This window comes from Coturnix japonica, chromosome 21, assembly GCF_054131305.1.
Source record: "Coturnix japonica strain WE chromosome 21, WE-NBRP24, whole genome shotgun sequence".
Taxonomy (NCBI): Eukaryota; Metazoa; Chordata; class Aves; order Galliformes; family Phasianidae; genus Coturnix; species Coturnix japonica.
The window spans coordinates 5,956,799-5,976,069 of NC_140683.1; the positions used below are offsets into that span (position 1 = coordinate 5,956,799).

General features: G+C 44.4%; 3 protein-coding genes and 1 long non-coding RNA gene across 8 annotated transcripts; 3 read left to right on the forward strand and 1 right to left on the reverse strand.

Annotated features, from left to right (window-relative positions):
* Nucleotide 1: 1 nt before the first annotated feature.
* Nucleotides 2-13,071, forward strand: SURF4 (surfeit 4). Its single transcript, XM_015879058.3, has 6 exons — nucleotides 2-195; nucleotides 6,792-6,978; nucleotides 8,102-8,178; nucleotides 8,768-8,811; nucleotides 9,743-9,929; nucleotides 10,220-13,071. Exons 1-6 carry the CDS (start codon nucleotides 148-150, stop codon nucleotides 10,484-10,486), a joined length of 810 nt encoding a protein of 269 aa, XP_015734544.1. The 5' UTR covers nucleotides 2-147; the 3' UTR covers nucleotides 10,487-13,071.
* Nucleotides 1,268-4,664, forward strand: LOC146757449 (uncharacterized). The gene is made up of 2 exons (XR_014936265.1): nucleotides 1,268-1,324; nucleotides 4,066-4,664. It is a non-coding gene; the product is annotated as an uncharacterized LOC146757449 (long non-coding RNA).
* SURF1 (SURF1 cytochrome c oxidase assembly factor) lies at nucleotides 12,561-18,880 on the forward strand. Of its 3 annotated transcripts, none has more exons than XM_085521258.1 (9): nucleotides 12,561-16,032; nucleotides 16,364-16,442; nucleotides 16,563-16,690; nucleotides 16,823-16,905; nucleotides 16,994-17,185; nucleotides 17,336-17,408; nucleotides 17,708-17,870; nucleotides 18,152-18,233; nucleotides 18,434-18,880. In XM_085521258.1, the coding sequence occupies exons 5-9, from the start codon at nucleotides 16,998-17,000 to the stop codon at nucleotides 18,498-18,500; spliced, it is 573 nt and encodes a 190-aa protein (XP_085377384.1). In that variant the 5' UTR covers nucleotides 12,561-16,032; nucleotides 16,364-16,442; nucleotides 16,563-16,690; nucleotides 16,823-16,905; nucleotides 16,994-16,997; the 3' UTR covers nucleotides 18,501-18,880. The 3 variants fall into 3 exon arrangements, with proteins under 3 accessions (XP_085377384.1, XP_015734555.1, XP_085377385.1); XM_015879069.2 differs by lacking the exon at nucleotides 12,561-16,032 and adding an exon at nucleotides 16,092-16,176; XM_085521259.1 differs by lacking the exons at nucleotides 12,561-16,032; nucleotides 16,823-16,905 and adding an exon at nucleotides 16,092-16,176.
* On the reverse strand, nucleotides 13,341-15,999 carry SURF2 (surfeit 2). 3 transcript variants are annotated; one of them, XR_014936251.1, is made up of 6 exons: nucleotides 15,868-15,989; nucleotides 15,526-15,680; nucleotides 15,256-15,359; nucleotides 14,704-15,105; nucleotides 14,163-14,332; nucleotides 13,341-13,441 (listed from the first exon to the last, which is right to left on the reverse strand). XR_014936251.1 is itself a non-coding variant. In XM_015879059.3 (6 exons), the coding sequence occupies exons 1-6, from the start codon at nucleotides 15,952-15,954 to the stop codon at nucleotides 13,358-13,360; spliced, it is 804 nt and encodes a 267-aa protein (XP_015734545.1). In that variant the 5' UTR covers nucleotides 15,955-15,989; the 3' UTR covers nucleotides 13,341-13,357. The 3 variants fall into 3 exon arrangements, 2 of the variants coding, with proteins under 2 accessions (XP_015734545.1, XP_085377386.1); XM_015879059.3 differs by having other exon boundaries at nucleotides 14,902-15,105; XM_085521260.1 differs by lacking the exon at nucleotides 15,526-15,680 and having other exon boundaries at nucleotides 14,902-15,105; nucleotides 15,868-15,999.
* Nucleotides 18,881-19,271: the final 391 nt, after the last annotated feature.

Sequence of the window (19,271 nt, forward strand, 5' to 3'; positions counted from 1 at the left end):
TAAGGCCTGGCCTACGTGGCAGCATTGGCGGTGCGGCGCGGCCCGGCGCTCCCCCCCTCCTCTCCTTCCTTCCTTCCTTCCTTCTTCCTTCCTTCCCTGCGGCCGCAGCCCCTTTAGTGTGAGGCCTGGCCTCCTTTTTCCGCTGCTATGGGTCAGAACGATATCATGAGCACCGCTGAGGACTTCGCGGATCAGGTGGGTGCCCGCTGGGTTGGGGGAGGTGAGGTGGGCCGCGGTGGGAGGCTGAGGCCGGGACCTGGTGCTGAGGGAGCGGCTGTGGGCCCTCACGGTGTGGGGAGGCCGCGGTGTCCTCTGCCTGTCGGATGGGTGAGCTGGAGCCGGGATGCCGGCCTCATCCTATTGCTGGGTGTGTGGGGGGAGAGCGGGAGGCCGAGGTGTGTTTGTGGGGTGTATGTGAAGGGAAGGTGATGGGCCCCATCTCTGGCAGCGTGCGAGGCCCTGATGTGCTGTGTTTAGAGCTGGAGTGGAAGGAGAGCTCTTTACTAGGAGAGTGGTTAGGCCCTGGAACAGGCTGCCCAGGGAGGTTGTGGATGCCCCGTCCTTGGAGGTGTTCAAGGCCAGGTTGGACGGGGCCCTGGGCAACCTGATCTAGTAAAGGTGTATGTTTGGTGGCCCTGCCAGGCAGGGGGTTGGGACTACATGATCCTTGAGGTCCCTTCCAACCCGGGTCATTCTGTGATTCTGTGAAAGCAAATGAGCAGGTGTTGTCTCGGTCCTTCTTACCTTGATTTCAATAATTGCAGCTTTCTGTGAAATAGAAGCTTATAATCACTTATCCATACACACAACAGCAGAGATACTCTGTGTATAAGCAGTGATAATGTCAGAAAGACTTTCACGGTTCTAGCGATTCATGTAATTGAGAATAAGATCTAACATCTCATGATAGTTTATCACATTCCTTGCAAAAACCTTATTCTACCCGTTTATGCACTTGAATCTTCTGAACAGTCAGTGGTACAATGTCTGCAGCTCCCGGGGCTGCGCTGTCACTGCTGGGCTCTCTGGGAAGACCTGCTCAGCACTTCCTCCCTGCCCCGGATGGAAGACTCATTTTAGAGCTTGTGGTATTTGGCAGCACCCAGTTTAATAGGTGTCCTAATTATTTTCGTCATCCTGTACTTACCCTGTTCTCTAAAGGAGAATGTAAGCTGTCAATATAGCGTTTGTGTTGCTTGCCAAAACTTACACCGTTGTCCTGACCTTTTTATAACACCTCTCTGTTTATTCCTGTGTGCCTATTTCTAGATGTCTCTAACCCCCACTCTTCATAGCAGTGAAAGCTCTTTTGTCCGGCAAAAATGTGAGTTTTAAATGGCTGATTTTTTTATTTGTGTTTGAGCACATACTATTTAAAGGCAAATCTTTCCCTTAGTCACAGAATTTGGGGTGTTTACATGTTCTTACCCATCAGATTGCAAAATAACTGCTGCCTTTCAAGTAACTGAAATGTTCCTCAGATGATTCTGGTTCCAAATGGCTGCCTCCTTGCTCAATGAGATCATTTCAATGCTGTGCCTGTTGCTAAAACTCAGTATCATATCACACTGGTGTAGGAGTGGAGAGTCTTAGCAAATAATAACCTTTGGTATATATTGTGAAGTGAAGGCTTGATGTTACAGAGACTTAGTTCAGGGTGGATTAAAAAAGACAGTTAGAACATCTGGACTGTCACTATGTTGAAACTCCTGTTGGTGAGGGAGTTCGGGAAGCTGGATAATTACTGTGCTGGGACCTGAATACACTCTAATTGACAACCTTGCTCGCTTCATTCCTCATATTAAAGATCTGACAAGTCTTACTTTCTGTAGCATAAAGCACTGTGGGGAGAATGTTACAGCTGTTTCCATAGCTTATCAGTAAGTACTGAGTATGTCGTTAAAGCAAGAATCACATTTTCCTGAAGTTCAAACGCTAAGACTTAATTTTTCCAACGCTTCCATTGCCGTTTGAATTAAGAAAGCTACACTTTAAATGTCAAGATACTCATGAGAAGTCTCCCAAGGTGTAAAACAAGTGGCTCTTCTCAGGTGAACCATCCCAATAGAGTGGAGTACTGCACTGAAGCTAAGGCCTTGCAGGGCAGCTGGACAGTTAGCTGTCACTGACCAGAGCTGTCCCACTCTTCCCAAGGCTGTGTTCCACTTTCCTTCTCACACATTAGCACTTACCTGTCACCAGACTGACAAGCTGAACTGGCTGAAAGAATTCCAGTGTTCATTTTCAGCTGGTTCATTTATCTCCATGTTTAGGTCAAATGGGTACCTGCCCTCACACAAGGGAATTACTGGGGTGACAAGAAGGTGGCCTAGATCACTTGTGAATACTGGCCAGTAGTTTAGCTTAGCACGCATCTATAGCCAGTGGTTGTGCAGTAGTGATACTTGTTAAAATACTGCATGTTAAGCTTGTCAGTGCAGTCACCATATGCTGTTCTTACGCTGATAAAGAAAAGCAGTACGTAGTGGCTGTAGTGATTGAGGTAGGGAACTGTAGGCCTCTCTCTTGTAATCCCCATAAGGCAGGGCAAATCTCAAGCAACTTTTCTAATGTCTAATGCAATAATATTTAGGAATGTGGGTGCCTGGTATTTCTGCTGTTCTGAAAGAAAAAAGAGGAGGACAAAAATGCAATGAGACATTGAGTCATTGTACTGCAGTGAAAGGACTGTAAGGGAGAACCAGGCTGGGGTTTCAGTTACTTTTCCTATGTGAATGCTGGTGCACGTTATTCAGCTAATTCTAACATCTCTCTATCCTATTTTGAAGGTAATAGAAGGGAGAAGAAAACATTTCATTGTTAGTCTGACCTTTATATTAAGGAACTGAATCTGGAAGCTCTAGCTTAGTCATATTGGTATACTGATTCTTTAGCATTCTAAACCAAATGCAGCCTATTCCTCTCAGGCTGGGAAAGATCCTTCCCATGAATAGTGATAGCAATATGCAGTAGATGACTAAGAAATCCCATTCTAAGGATTTGATTGAATAGTCTTGAAAAGGGAATTGGTATAAAGCACATTCTATAAGTGAAAAGCGTTGTCGTGATAAATCATAGTGCAATTAAAAACGTGATTAAGACTAAATGTTCTGGTGGATCAGAGGTCTCTCTTCGCCTTTTGACAACAAGGCTCTTGTACTTATTTCAATATCTAGGTTACACTAACAGGCTGTGTATGTTGGTTAGCCTGATGTGATGGGTGCTACTGTCCTTGTGATTATTAGGTGAGGTCTCCACAAATATATATATATATATATACACATACAGGTTGATGAAAGGAAAGCAAGCATCCTGCTCTTGAACATCAGTGGCATCTACTAGAGCTGTTAGTTCACTTGAGAACAGAGTACTTCCTTAACTAAAATCAGACTAGATATTTCAAGTAGATCTTTATCAGAAGCTGTGAACTGGTAATGTTCTGAAGCCCAGAGGAGTTTTCTCTTTAGTAACAGATGGTCGTTCAGCACTGTGATCATAATGTATGATAAACACACATAAATGAGAGAAATCTTTGTGGTTAGACTTTGGACCAATGTTAATTGTTGAAGCATTTCTGTTAAGTTTGGTAAAATCAGCCTCACAAATCTGGAGGAAAATGAGAATTGTTGCATGCTGTGCTACCACCCAGTGTGTGTGTTTGTTCACTTATCTCTGCTTATAGAATGCACCTTGGGGAACACTGTGCCACAGTTTGGGCCGAGTATTGGTCTTATCTGTGGTTGTGCTACGGTGTGCTCCCCTATATCAAAATGGGGCAGGGTGCTTATAAATTTGGAGGTGGGGATATATTGAACAGAGATTGGATGTTAGTATCCCTAGATCATCTGTTGCTGTGTGCTTCTATGGTTCAACCACCCCCCTGTGCATCTTTGCACGTCAACCTAAGAGGAGCATTTAAATCTATTTGCCCTCCTAATCCCATTAGAGGGGGAAATGGCAACACAGAGCCCCTCTGCTCTATGCTAATGACTTGACTGCCATCGCAGAACCAGCTGTTCTCCTGTCAGACAGTTTGACTTTGGTATTTTGTTATCTTTTCCCTAGGTGTTTGACTCTTACAAGGAAGCAGCAGGTGCTAAGAACAATTGATGCAAAACCCAGAGCAGAATAAGCCATCTGATTACTGCACATCCTGTCTTTAATGCTGTCACCTCTATTCATCTCAACACTTTGTTTTTTATTAAGTACATAGTAGTGTGCATCTTAAGACAAGTGTATTGCCTGGTTAAATTTATCATCTGCAGCTGTAAAGTTTCATGCTGCTTTTTACCCTTGTGAATCATACCTGGGCTTAGGATTTGGTCTCAAAATACAGCGTGCTCACCTACCTGCCACTATTGATGTGTAGGGACAAGATTGGATTTCTGAAGGTATTGGCTCAGTCCCACTAACAGAGACCTGTTTCTTTAAGTTGCTGTGTCCTTGCCTCCATTACTTACGTTCTCTTGTCATGTAACTGCCACACAAGACATTGTGTGAATTTTGAGATAGAATTTAGATACTCTTTTCTTCTTCTTTCTGGATTTTCCTCACCATTCTCACTTGTTTTTTATCCTTCTCTTGTTTCTGAAGTTAATTTGCTTTAAGCTGGCTATACACAGTGGTTTCAGCTTGTGTGTAGCTAAATAAATGCAGCTCCATGACTTATGGATGTCCAGAGATGGTGTATGTCATGATAAGGTTGCTTAGCACTGCAGCTGCTTTAGGCCTCAGTTGCTCTGACTTGTCTTCAGCTGATTGGACGCTCACACTTGTGTTTAACGGATAGTGTTAAATTCCCATTACACGCCAAGAGAACAGGTAAATGCTAAATGTCTTTTTGGCTCTTTCCCATGTACTGTTGGCAGCTCTTTCGGGGAAGAGGAAGATGAGATAAACTTACATGACCCACTTCAAAAGCCGCAGAGATGAGGCCTGGCAGTGGATTTCCTCTGTAGTACTTACTGCTTTTTGCAGGCTTTCCCCAGCAATGGTTTAATTCGTTTTCCTACAGGTATTCAGCCTGTGTCCTCTTGCATTTCCTTCTTATGCTTCACCCCTTTAGACCAAGTTTTTTTCAACCAATTTCCAAAGTAACTTCATCTGTAGTATTCTTGGCCTCAGGCTGTCTAAACACACAGTGAAATAAGGGAGAGAAGGGAACTGTAAACCAAGATGTTTCTTCTTCAGTGACAAAGATCACCAATTTTTTCTTCTGACTCATTGATCCAACTGCTACCGTGGCTTTAACCAGGCTGAGGTAGCAGCCCCAAGTCAGAGTACAGCTGTGCTTAATGTGCACTTAATTGACTCCAATCTTGACCCTTAGACTCTGGATGCATACAGTACAACTAGTGTAGTTTGTTCTGATATTAACTGTTAAGCATGTTTGCCAGATCCTTTTTTCTTGTGATAATCTTTGGTTACAGAGTAAGCAAAGCTTTTAATTTCCATAGAATTTGATAAGGCCTTTAGTACTTACTAATTAGTGTAACAAGTGAAAACTTGCAGAAATGGCTTTAGTGTCCATTGTATTCACTCACTCCCATGTGTACTGAAAGCTTCTGGAGCCTCAAAAAATATTCTGACCAGAAACTAGCTTATTAGTTGTACAGACTAACCCAGAGACGATATAAGTTCTGAATCAGGAAAGCAGAGCTTGGTCTGCTGTTTCTGTCCGCTTTGTTACAAAGTTCAGTGCTGTCTGGCAAACACCTCTGCACATGTGGCTTTCCCCATGCCCTTTTCATGCTGAATGTGCTTCACAACGCATCAAACTGTGTGTGGGATAGTGGAGTTTTATTCAATGGCTGCTCCTAATTCTGCATTAGGGATTTCTGGTAAGTCTGTCCATTCTGCATGAAGACTCGTAACAGGGGCATTGACTTTCACAAGTGTCAACCTGCCCAAACTGTTTCAGGTGAAGGTGGAAATCCTCCTGGTTGATCTTGTAGAGTTAGTTTTAGGTTTATTTACATTTGTTACTTACTAGACAGCTCTTGCCTGAGCAGCAGCACATACTCACTCCATGTGTCTTTCTAGAGATGTGGCCAAGCCGAAGCTGTATGTGCAGTGGGCAGCTGGGTGCTGATTTGTATTCAGAGTGATAATGCCTAGTGGAAATCTCTGTTAAGTAATAAGCAATTCCCTTCAGGAAGCCATGTGATGTAGTTGAGCACTTGTCATAGTCCAGATGCAGTATCTTTTTCTGTGTATAAGTGAGCTTTCACACAGATACATGGTGCTTCTATGAGTTGTAGAGGGATCTAGCTTGGCAGAAGCACATGCATGTTTTTTAATCTTTCTGCAGTCTCTGTCAGCCTCGCTCCCTGAATCAGTTTGTTACAGGGTGTTGAGTGCCTGAGCATGTGGGTGGGAGTAGGATTGCCCTTTCAGCTCCTGGCTATCTGATAGATCAGTTGAGCTGTAACATGAAACTGAGGCAAACTGAGACCAAGGTCAGCCTTCCTCTAGTAAGAGCTCCATCAAAACACAGTTCTCATTACATGGGTACTGCCGAAATCTGCTTTTTTCCAGGTCCTTGACCAAAATGCTCTTCAGGCAGAGCATGAAAATTGGTTTTCCTCAACCTCTCCCAAGTGTTCTTAAACTGGAATGTAGGAGAAATTCCTTAAATTGTAGTGCCAAGTCTGTGTTTCTATCTAGATGTTGATGATGGTGTGTGCATGAGAACCACTGGCCTCGGTCTGTGGAGCGTGGATCTCTTATGCCTCAAGTATCACCTTGCCCAATGTCCTCCCTCCCCTGCTAACTGTGCTGTCTGCCTATAGTTCCTAAGGGTGACCAAGCAGTACCTCCCCCACGTGGCCCGCCTGTGCCTGATCAGCACCTTCCTGGAGGATGGCATCCGCATGTGGTTCCAGTGGAGCGAACAGAGGGATTACATTGATGGAACGTGGAACTGTGGCTATTTCCTAGCCTCCATCTTTGTGTTCATAAATCTCTTCGGACAGCTGAGTAAGTGGCTCTAAAGCTGTTAAGGTGGATGCCAGAGCACTCCAGTGTGTCTGCCACCCCATGGCTCATGCAAGCACTGTGAATCATGTAAGCACGGGACACCTCATTGATTTCTTAACAGCCGCTGATAGCTTAGAATTGATAGTGCTCCACAGGCTGAATGAAAAGAATTGACCTGCTTCAGGCCTTCCTGGAAACCAACTGCAAGAATTTCTTGTGACCCGTTACCTCTGAGTCAGATGCCAGGAGTCTGTTAGAACAGTCTGTTTTCAATTCTGTACATCCATCTATAAACAATCCCACAACTCTGAGTTCTCTAAGTTGAATAATCACATTTTCTTAAATGGGGCATGGGTAAGACTTTCACTGCCTGCTTTTTTTTAATAGAGATTAATCTCAGTGGCAGGGTCTTACTGTGCAGTTGGTACACCTCAACCACAAGAGAGTTCTTATATCAAAGATACATAGCCTGAAAGCAGAACGTCTGGATATTTCCTAAGTGATCAGAAATTGAAAGGAATAAAATCTTAATTGTTTACATTATGTTCCACATCTATTGTCCTTGATTGCTCTGCTAATTTCACTTTTTGTTCTTGGGTGTAGTTTTTTACCCTTCTATTTCCAGTTTAATTTAATGTAATTAATAATTCTCATGTCAAAGTGGGAAGGGCTGTCAGGGCTTTTTGTTGTAACATTTGAGGAAAGATCTAAAAGCTTTCAAAGCAAAGAGTACAGCATGTTTGCCCTAATAGTTATCATTAAGAAAATAATACAAAAGGAAAGAACAAAGTGAAGTCTCACCTTGTGATTAGTTGAGTTTCTCTGCAGCTTCTTTTTATGCTTTAATACTGAGAACTGCTCCAGAGTGTCTACCATGGGCTACATTGAGCATATGCTTACTCTTTGTAAAATAAAAGATATTCATAGAATTTTACCAGTTTTAAGCACGTTCAGAAACACTGGTTCTGAAACTGATTTGTGTCAGTGTGCCATTAATCCTAGCTGACTCTTCAGCACAGCTGACACATCTGATTCTGCTCAGTTCAAAACAAGTTAGCATTCCTGCAGCATCTTTTCCTGTGCAAGCCAGAAGTGTAACTGTGTTCAATTTTCCCCAACTCAGGCGGCTGTATCCTGGTGCTGAGTAGGAACTTTGTGCAATATGCCTGCTTTGGACTGTTTGGAATTATAGCATTACAGGTAGGAGGCTTGAGTCTTCAGACCTTCTAAACCATAGCTTTCAAGTCTTCTCTCTTAGCTGCAGTATGACCAGCATATTTAAATACCCAGAATTTTTCTCCACCCTGGCCTAATGCCAGTCCTCAGTGACATTGAACTATTTTGCTGTTTCTGTTCTTCTGAGATGCCCAACAGATCCTTGGATATAATTGTAATTAGTCAGCTGGAGATGCTGATTCAATATTTGACCTTGACCAATTTAGCCAAAGTGACTTGCAGTTTACCTGTACGTCAGTAATATACCAAATATGGATCTTGTAGTTGCTTTCAGCCTTCAGCACACAGCTCTTCTGAAGGGCTGTCCCCAGTGACAAACATTTTTGTTTGAAACAGATGGTTTTTGTGGGGGCTGAAGCACAAGTTAAATTCTGGCTTCAGTTCTATTTTACACTGACTCACAGGACCATGGTGGTGTAATTTAGCTTATTTCCTGTAGTGTAATGTACTTCTAATTGACATTTGCTATTGATGGTACAGGTTTGATAACATAACATGCAGAACTTCAGTACAATGTACGTGGTGTTTTCAACTTATTTTATTCTTTGCCTAGACTATTGCATACAGCATTCTATGGGACCTGAAGTTCTTGATGAGGTATGACTACTTCAGTTTTTATCAAAACACAACAAAAGCTTTTGTCTGTTGCTTCCATTCTCTGACAGGGAATTGTCTTTGTACAGCGTGCTGGAAAGATTTTACAGATGGTCTGCTTGTATTAATATCCCAGCACTTAGTGTACATACAGCACTTGTTTAAGCTATAGACAGCAAGTTCACTACTGCAGAAAGAAGAGATTAATCCTAAGATCCACTAAGATCTGATTACTGCTGTGACATCCTTGCTGAGAGCTCGGGATCTGGTTTGGATCAGTGAGCTGCTATTTCTTAAACAGTTAAAATAGCAGCTGTGCTTACATGCGAGATCAAAGGATTTATTTGAGAAAACTGAAACATTTAGATACTAGGCTGGTTTCTGTGGTTTCAAGTCTATATCACCCTCCATAAGCAGAAGACAAGTTTATTGATAAGGAACTTCCCTCTAAAATGTGGAGTGGTGGCTGTTAACTTTTCACCCCTCTCCTCTGAGGGTAGGATGGGGGTAGCAGCACAAGATCTGTGCTCTTGGGCTTACTACAACCCTGTAAATGTGTAACATCTCCTAGCAGTGCTGCTGTTCTGTTTTCTCAAAGCAAACTCTGGACTTCTTTAGCATATGTAGTTAAACCAGAGGTACAGAATAACAAATGCTGAATGACTGCGCCTGAGCTGTGTGTGCCAGACTTCTCTAGCAGGCCGTGTGTGTCTATGCAGGCTTGTGTAAACCTGCACTGTGTACAAAGCTGCTGTTTCAGCTGCAGATTCTAGTGCAGGGTACAGAGTAATCGTTTCTCACTAATAATCAGATTGTTAGAGTTAAAATTGTCAGATCAGACTTCATAGTTTGTGTTTACCTGTAGATCTAGTTGTTTTGGTTTTGTTTTGCTTAAACAAGAAAGCTTTTATTTTCTACTTGTATCTTTCTGTAGGAACCTTGCCCTGGGGGGAGGCTTGCTGCTGCTTTTGGCTGAGTCACGCTCAGAGGGGAAGAGCATGTTTGCTGGTGTCCCTACTATGCGGGAGAGCTCTCCTAAGCAGTACATGCAGCTTGGGGGCCGTGTGCTGCTGGTCCTCATGTTCATGACACTGCTGCATTTTGACATGAACTTCTTTTATGTAAGTATCATGAGTAAAAAATACGAGTTAAAGAACTGAAATATAGTACTACCTCCCAGATTAGCTGTAGGTCTTACTCATTGCTTCCTATTAAAGTCTTTTTAATTAATATTTAGAAAAAATGTTATTAGATTATCTGTACTAAGACAACTTGCTCTTATGAACTGCTTATCCATGCTCTGTTCTGTGTATCCATTTAAGAGACACAAAATCTTGCTTGATTTGTTGGTGGGAGTATTCAGTTTTTGGGTTTTGATTTGTTTGTTTTTTTTAATCTCCCCTCCCTGCAGATTCTGCAAAACATTGTGGGCACAGCCCTGATTATCTTGGTGGCAATTGGCTTCAAGACAAAGCTGGCTGCCTTGACTCTAGTCATCTGGCTGTTTGGCATCAACATCTACTTCAATGCCTTCTGGACCATCCCAGCCTACAAACCCATGCACGACTTCCTCAAATACGATTTCTTCCAGACCATGTCTGTAATTGGAGGGCTCCTCCTTGTGGTTGCACTGGGTCCTGGTGGAGTCTCCATGGATGAGAAGAAAAAAGAGTGGTAACAGGAGTAGCAACACTTCTTGGGACATAACACGTTAAGATCAGAACTGATTCTGTATGGATTCAACAAAAACTGCCAGCATTTTACACATACATGCCCCCTTCTTATTAAAGGCACAGATGTTCTGAATTTGATTTACAGTGGCACCAGTAATATAATAGATAAAATCCCATTTCTTCAAGGAATGTTGCCTAGGCTTATCATTCTAACTTTCTAGATTTGGAACTAACCCAGCAAACCTGCATTTTGCTGGTGCTTCAGTGAGTTGCAGTAGAACGGTTGCTCTCTTTAACGTCAACATTGTTTTAAAATTTGGAGAACTGTGAGAAGTACAGCTGTATCATTCAGTGTGACGTTGGGTTTTAGCTATAACTTAAAGTGGATCCCCTTTTTCACCCTCATCAGATCTTATCTTGTGTATAAGGAGTTCCACTGGTTATAGCATTGCTTATCAAGGTGGAAAGCCATATCAAAAGAACTCGTGGTTATTTTGCTATTCAGAGGGCCTGTAAATCCATTATTACTTTCCTTTTAGCAAGAAGGAGGAATTTCCTGCACCCAAATAGAAGGCAAAAAGAAAATCCTGAAAGTAACTGTAATGTGCTTTAGGTAAGAAAAGGGAGAGTTTTCTAACAAGTTACAGTTCTGTTCTTGAGGGGTGATATTCCTTCTTGCTTACAAGATTTTAAGAGGGAAGGGGCAAGGTACTCCTGAAGAGACAGAACATTAGATGCTGGTAGAATTCTGTGCCAAAAGAACTCTTTACTCAACACTCTTTTCCCAGAGTTGCCCCCTCCTGGGTTCCCAAGAAAGTGAGCCTTGTTATGCTGCACGTTCCATAATAAAAGCTCCTTTCTGCTATTAACCAGTTTCCATCCATTGTCCATCTACGTATGCTCCAAATTCACACCTGAATTGCAGGTTACTGGTGAAAGTATTTATCCAGAACCATGAAACCTCCCTTTTTCCCTGCACACAATACATGCAAGATGAGAGCAGTCAATCTTTTAATTACTATAATCTTCTTGCTTTTCTTGATTCATTTATGTCAGTCTCAGCTGACTGAAAAGTGGAAAGGTTGGAGTGCTGAGCTCCAAGTCTAACTCTTCCCCTTGACATCTTGGGCCACACCTGAGATGCATAGGGAACGAGCATGGAAGTCAGCTGTGTGCTGCAATAGTCCCAGTTCTCAACTGTGCATTACAGGCAGTTATAGTTGAAGAATGCAAGTGCAAAGCCTGCAGAGAGAATAAGCAGTCAGGAGCGTAACTTTCATGTTCAGAGGAAGGAACTCCTCAGCTTAAAAGAGAGGAGAGAGCAAGGCTCTGTTTTTTACCTCAGTGCCACAGCCTCTGTGCCATGAACATGCTTAGTGAATGCTGCTTAGAGGAGGCATTTTGTCCTCTGCTGGTAGATAAACCTGTTTCATTAGATCATGAAAGCACCCTAGATTTTTAGAGCATGAGCCCTACCAACTTGCTAACATTACCTTGATTTCTTCTCGTCTCCCTTGAGAAAGCTGCTCTACTATTTGTTCAAGGAGCAATTGAGCTGAACCATCTCCAGCAGGAACTAATTACCTGGATTACCTGGTAAGGATACTGGCTTGGACAGTTCTCCTGAATGGTTATTTATTGGTTGAGAAAACTAGGCTAAATAGAGCAAATGGCAAATAGAAGAGTGTTGCTAAGTGTTAAAGCAGCGATTCCATCATCCTAAGGGAAAAGCATCCCATGTAACAGCAGGATGTGCTGCTGATGAAGGGGAGGAGAAAGATGAGTATGTGGGGGTAGATGAGAGGAAGCCAGCATTGAAGTTCAGGTCACTTAGGAGGCTTCTTTCTAAATAGGTTTTGCAGGAGAGGTTTTTACCTCAAGTGTTTATTGTGCCTGTCTCTTCATAGCAAACCAAACTAGTCCTTTCAATTCCTGATGTGCAGCACAGGATGTTCTTTGCTCAGTTTCACTGCAGGTCTTAGAACTGATAGACTACATCAAGGCAGCCATTCTCAAATCTCTCAACTGCTGTTGGTGTTTGTAGTATTTATAAATTGAACGGTAGAAACCATTTCTGTAGGTAGCCCTAAGTTATCTTCCTCAGCTTGTTCTCTGTGTCCTGTCTAACTAAGGAGCTGGATGATGGACTAGTCTGGAATACTGACCAGTTGCCTCTGTGAAAATAGAGTTCAACTTCTAATGAAAGACCCCAGAAAAGGGAACTGTTACTGCCTGAAGAGGCACGGTAAGGTGGAGGGCATTATAAGGTATTTCTAGGCAGCACAATATGTGGACTTAAGAGCTGTGAGTCCTGGTACAGAAGATTCTGGTATCTTACATACACTGCTGTATTCACACATCTCCCTAAAATACAGTGACCTCCCCCAATGGCTGAGAAACAGGATGTCAGCTATCAATTGGCTCTGCAAAGCGTTCTGGAATTCATTCTGAATATATTTTTGCTTTCTATGTGGAAAAAAAAATAAGTATAAATTCTCATTTTATGCTGTATTTTGTACCTTAGTTGTGTTTGAAAATGTTTTGATTTTTGAAACAATCAAAATAAAAACAAATGGCATCTTTGTATCCACTTGAAGTGTATGACTAGTGACCCTTAAACATGTGTGCTTTTTCTCTTCATAAACAGTTCCAAGCAGTGGCTTTGCCTTTATGTTACTGTAGTGGTAGTTCTTGTTTTGTTAGTAGTGGATGGAGAGACAGCGTTAACACACAGTTTAATTCCCCCTTGCTACTCCTCCCTGCTGTACCAACTAACTGCTATGGGCAGCAGGGTTTACAGGTGAACGCTTTGGTCTTGTGCACCATCTGGAACTGTTTCACAAGAAGCTTCACGCTGCATTTTTATCATAAAAAATTTATTTACCATTGGTTGTTTTCTTGAACTTTTTGGGTTTTTGATGACAGCTCTTGAATTTTTTCTTTGAAGGGCCTGATTGTTTCTGTAGAAAGAAAAAGTCAATCAGCTTTTTCCAGGAACTAAACCCAGCCTTGCCCCCAGGCTGCTTAAAGAGAAATCAAGTGTGTTTTCCTTTACTAAGAGACAGAACAAGCACAGCCCAGGGCACAGGGTAAGCCAGGGTGTTTTCTTGCCCTGTCTTGTGAGTTAGCATCTCTGACACATATATGTTTTCATTAGATGCAAACAATGACCCTCTCCCCATAGAAATAAACAGCCTTAACTTTCAATGTTGATAATGATTAGAAAGGCTCCAGTCCCTCCCGTAGGGTTTCCTGAGAGAGTTTATTCACCCTCATGTATATAATGTGTCTGTTTCCCTCCTGTAAGTGCACCCAAAGGCAGGACCTGGTCAGCTCCTCAAGTGGAGGACTCCAGGACTTTGAGAGAGTTCAGCTTGTGTGTGTGTGGAGAGGAAGATTACAAAACCCACAGTCTCACTGTAAAGATAGTGCAGCAGGATTCAATTGAAGATATTTATACAGGAAGTAAGAAACCCAGTTGGAGCAGACAGGATAAACATTTACTGCTACTAATTCACACCTCAGGATGCAAGTCTGTGGCTGGCACATGGAGAAAGTATTCTCCTAAATAGATTTACACCTTCTGCTGATTCTCAGACAGGAACAGATCAGACAACCACCTACAGGATAGATGATGGCTGTTCATGCTCCCCATCTGCTACGCACAGCAATGACTCCTACCTTTCCCCTCTTGCCAGCTGCTTTGCTCACATCCATTCTTCCACCATCTCCATTCAGGTCACCGTTCTCCCTGCTCAGCTCGGCCCCATCATCCTCGCTGTCTGTTGCAAAACCATCGTTGGCCTCTGTGTTTTGTGGAGCTGCTGGGCTTTTTTCTGGGAAGAGTCCAGCTAAAATACAAAGGTTTAGCTCAGGATCAGTTCTTTGTGCACACAGGCTCTGCTTACCCCGAACCTTATTTTCTACTCATCTAAGCTGACTTTGGCCTGCAAGGATCAGCCCATCATATACGTCGATACTGAAATACTCAGTAACAAACACGCTTAAGTTTTATTAGTAAAATGCCTGGGGCTTTCACTAGCCCAGTTCTGGGAACCAGGCAACACAGGCAGATCTGGGATCTCAAAGCTCTGCTCTCCTACAGCAAGGCAGCATTGTCCAGATGTGAGTGGAACAGCCTCACCAACTCCTGTCAGGCTGGAGGACTCGCTGAGAAACAAGGCAAACAGCGATATCTAAAGTGAAGACCCTCCCCTCATACCTTATGGGATCCAGCTCTGGTATTACTGTGTGATAACTGCTATTTCACATTCAGCATTGGCAAGCCTCTTCCAAATCCAAGAACCTCAAACTGGATGGAGGTCACATATCCAGAGTGTGAGCAGCCAGCAGCAGTAGAAAGGCTCTGTGAGAGAATGAGCTGACAGACTTGCTCTAAGATCGCGATGTTGTTACTCACGTGGGTACAGATCACTCATGCTGTCGTCCGTCTCCTCTCCATCCTCATCCTCATCCGTCCTGGGAGAGTCTGGCTCCCAGAATTCTTCTGTTCTGTGAGGTTGCCTGCTCCCATTCACCTGGTCCTCATCATGCTGTCTCCGCTGCTGCTTCTGCCTCAAGCAGGCAGGGACGTACTTCACCCCTTCCTTCTGGCACTTCTCATCTGAAGATGCAACAGATTGAGCAGCACTTAGCAAAGCAACCCAACCCTCGAGTCCTATTTACTTCCAGGCCCACATGCAACTCAGAAGCACGTCAAAACTTCAACAGCTCAGGGGACAAAGCAGCTTTAATGAAGGTACAGCCCACTCACATGCCTTCAGTGCCTTCTGATAGCGTTTCCCTTGGACGTGACGCAGGACGTGCTCTGGAAGCTTATTGATGTGTCTGAGGGTGAGTTTGCAGAACAGCTGATGTCTGAGACACACATACAGGAGAAAGAGCCACAAACACAGTTTAAACAAACTACTTAATAATAACCTTTCACTTAAAACGAACTGTGCTGTGTAACAAATAAAAGATTCATGTGCTCAGGAACTCCCTAAAGCTCAGCCACAGAGACTGAACACACCTGAATACCTACATATTCTTTGTGCTGGGCACTATATGCGGCTCGAAGCTGCTATAATCAAACTCTCTGGACGTCTTTATCAGCCGCCTGTACTTCCTACCGTCGGTGTAAGCCTGCAGCTCCTTCAGCCGGCACGGCAGCTCGTGGCCCGTCAGCCGGCACCGCACCTGAGAGCGAGGAACCTCCATTAGAGCCCAGCGATGAGCCGGGGGGGGGGCCCTCCTCAATAACCCAACCCTATTTACACCGCGAGAGAAGCCCCTCCGGCCTGAAGACTGAGATCAGCCTCGTTCCCCTCACGGCCCCAGCTCCACCCAACACCCCCAGCTCCATCCTCGGACCGATCCTGCCCACCTTGCCCGACTCCTCGATGCTGAGCAGCGGGTGCTGCCGCAGGAACAGCCGCACCTCGTCGGGCACCTCCGGAACCACGTCGGCCATGGCCACGCCGAGCTGACAACCGCAAGGACCGATCTGACCATAGAGAGGCGCTGACAGACAGGAGCCGCCTCACTTCCGGTACGGGTTCCGGTACCATAGAGAGGGGGAGCTAGAGGGGAGGGGACAGCCTGGGTGGTGGGGGGGTGGCGGTGTTGCTTCATGGCGACGTGGGGGCTGATGCTGCGAGCGGGGCCAAGGCTGCTGAGGGAGCGAAGGGCCCGGGTGAGAGCTGAGGGCAGCGGGCAGGGCCGGGGTGGGCTCTGAGGGGGGCAGACAGGGTCTGTGAGGGCTCTGAAGGGGATGGGAAGGGCCCCGCTGGGCACCGAGTGATGAAGAAAGAAGTGAAGGCGCTCGCCCAACATTTATATAAAGGCAAATTACAGCATTGGATGTTGTATTGCTCCCTTAGGTATCGCTTTGCTTGCTCAGAAGGACGTTGTTTGGATTGCCCCGAACCAAAGTGGGTTCTGCAGTGACCCAGCAGAGAGGTGAGCAGAGATCTGTGTGGGGTTCTGTCGCTTTCAGCCTCACACCAGTATGATGTTTCCTAAGGAATTTAGCACCTCTCCTCCTGTTCCTGTCCGCTGCCTCATTCTGGCTCTCTGCAGATGTTTGCCTGAGGCTCTGCAGCCCACGAAGCTCCACAGCAGCCACCGGTGCATCTAGTGAGGACATCTGGCTGAAGTGGGGCCTCCTCCTCGTGCCCCTGACTGCATTCTGTCTCGGCACATGGCAGGTATCAGCATGTATTTCATTCATCAGAGATGAGCACTTTGGGGCTGTAAGGTTTCAAGCTTTGTCTGTTTGATATAGATCGTACCATAGGCAGGGTAAAGAACAGGAATTACTGTTGTTTGTGTACTTCTAGATTCAGCGTCGAAAATGGAAACTAGATTTGATCGCACAGCTGGCATCTAGACTTTCATCAGAGCCCATCCCTCTGACATTAGAGTAAGGAAGCTGAGAATTCCATAGTGAAATCCACCCATGTAATTTGCCTATCACAGGTGTGATTTTCATTTCATCTTGCTCTCTGCAGCCCTATGGAGTTGAAGGAATTGGAGTACAGGCCTGTAAAGGTCCGAGGGCATTTTGATCACTCCAAGGAGCTCTACATTTTACCACGGTCACTTGTGGACCCTGAGCGAGAAGCCAGAGAAGCTGGAAGGCTGACATCCCATGCAGAAAATGGAGCAAACGTCATTACTCCTTTCTACTGCACGGATCTAGGGTGAGTTAAGGCTCTCCCTTAAAATGCATCTGTCTCTTAGGTGCTTGAGTCTTGATTCCAAATTGTATTTGCAATTCCTCATAGCTGTAGACAGCAGCACGAATTTTCTTTAATTCACAAGGCGTTTTTCTCCTGTTTATGTAACTCTAGGGTCACGATTTTAGTCAACAGAGGATTCGTGCCCAAAAAGAAACTGAAACCAGAGACCAGGCTGAAGGGACAGGTAAGAGGGATACAGGGAAACCTTGCATGTTACTTTCTAACCTCTTGCCCACTTCTAACAAACAAAGACAGGCAGCAGACACATTCAGCTTCCTGAGTCACTGCGCTTCTTAGAGGTGCCTTTTCTCGAAGCCTTTGATTAAGGAAATAAGGCATCTGCCTTTTTCCCTGCTGTATTACAGCACTGTACAGCACAACCTGCTGGCTGACTTGTAACCAGACCTGCAGGTGATGTACTACCAGGTCCTGGTATGTTAAGAAATGAATCCCAAGAGATTCCTTTTTTTCTTCTTGTTTCAGATTGAAGAAGAAATCGATCTCACGGGGGTGGTGAGGTTATCAGAAAAAAGGAAACCTTTTGTGCCTGAAAATAACGCTGAAAAAAACCGCTGGCACTACCGTGACCTGGAGGCCATGGCAAAGGTGACCGGTGCTGAGCCCATCTTCATTGATGCAGATTTCAGTAAGTCACAGAGAAACCCAAATCCACAACCAACTGATGACAGTCTCCCCCTTTTCCCCATCATGTATTTCTCCTAAGGCTTTTTGAGAGGTATTGTACTAAGTTCACTGTACAGGGTTTTGAAGGTACAGCTGCTGGCTTTGCTGCTAACTTGGGAACACCGCTGCCCAGAGAAGCGGGCAATCTTTGTGACCTACATCACACCGAGCTGCTCACTTGGCAGAGCATGGGCAGCTCAGGGCTTTGCAGACCAAACATCTGACGCTGTGCTGTACCTACAGGAAGCACAGTCCCAGGAGGTCCCATTGGAGGCCAGACAAGAGTGAGCCTGAGAAACGAGCACATGCAGTACATCATTACCTGGTAAGCTACCCAGGCAGCAGCGTCTGACCTTTGTTTTCTGAACATGAAGCCTTAAAATGCTTTCTGTTGAATCCACTGAAAGCAGGGAAATAATTTTCCCCCCAGCATTCTTGCTCCCGTATCAGGGGGATTGATGAGATCTTCAGCTGCAAACTGTTTGTATATGTTTGGATGATGTATTTTCTCACTCCTTGTCACAGGTACGGCCTGTGTGCTGCAACTTCCTTCTTGTGGTACAGAAAATTCATACGAAAAGTACCTGTATGAGGGGAAGGATTCATTCCTGCTCTCCTGTAATACAGACAAGACTGCAGCCAGATCAATCCTGAAGAGCTCAGTCTCAGGGCATGGGACGTAACAGCTGATGCTGGCAGCAGTTTGAACATCAGGATTAATGGTGGGTGTTGACACACTTACTTACAACAGCTTTGTGATCATCTGAAGGATGCATTTTTCTATTGTATTTGGGTAGTTTGGTCACAAGCTACAAAACCTTTTCTTCTCCACTGCTGTATTTTCTATATTCAGTCTAAACAAATCAGGGCAAGGGATTTGATCAATCCCTATTTTTCACCTAGCAGTCGTTCCTGAAGCCAAGATGGGGGCACTGCAGTTCCATCAGGATAAATAAAACAGGCCTGTTAGTATTTGCCTTGTGATTTGTTGCATATCTTACAACTTAACAAGGGGACAGATCTGAATTAAATGGAACAACTGCAGACTCCAGTTTGACTAAAGAGAGTGTGTAGCTTTACAACATTATCGGGGCTGGCAGAAATAACTAAGAGCTGCCTCAGCTTGGGCTGACAAGAATGCCACAAGACCAAAGCCAACAGTCAGCAAAGAGCTGGAGTAGGGTTAGATACTTCTTCCACTCCTTTAGTGTGCCTTCACTGTCTGGTCTTGTCATAAAAGAGACATTACAAACCTATAAAGGTCCTGATTTGCTTAGTTCTTTTAAGTGTCACAACTACACAAACATGCCTTTATTAAATCCATGCAGTAATTAAGGCTAGGCACTAATGATTTACAGCTATT

Coding starts and splice junctions, on each gene's coding strand:
- SURF2 (XM_015879059.3), bottom strand. CDS start 15,954: ATGGCCGACGTGGTTCCGGAGGTGCCCGACGAGGTGCGGCTGTTCCTG. Junction 15,681..15,867: donor GCATCGAGGAGTCGGGCAAG/GTGGGCAGGATC, acceptor CCTCGCTCTCAG/GTGCGGTGCCGGCTGACGGG. Junction 15,360..15,525: donor GTGCCCAGCACAAAGAATAT/GTAGGTATTCAG, acceptor TGTGTGTCTCAG/ACATCAGCTGTTCTGCAAAC.
- SURF1 (XM_015879069.2), top strand. CDS start 16,114: ATGGCGACGTGGGGGCTGATGCTGCGAGCGGGGCCAAGGCTGCTGAGG. Junction 16,906..16,993: donor CCCATCCCTCTGACATTAGA/GTAAGGAAGCTG, acceptor TGCTCTCTGCAG/CCCTATGGAGTTGAAGGAAT. Junction 17,409..17,707: donor AGACCAGGCTGAAGGGACAG/GTAAGAGGGATA, acceptor TTCTTGTTTCAG/ATTGAAGAAGAAATCGATCT.
- SURF4 (XM_015879058.3), top strand. CDS start 148: ATGGGTCAGAACGATATCATGAGCACCGCTGAGGACTTCGCGGATCAG. Junction 6,979..8,101: donor AAATCTCTTCGGACAGCTGA/GTAAGTGGCTCT, acceptor TCCCCAACTCAG/GCGGCTGTATCCTGGTGCTG. Junction 8,812..9,742: donor GACCTGAAGTTCTTGATGAG/GTATGACTACTT, acceptor ATCTTTCTGTAG/GAACCTTGCCCTGGGGGGAG.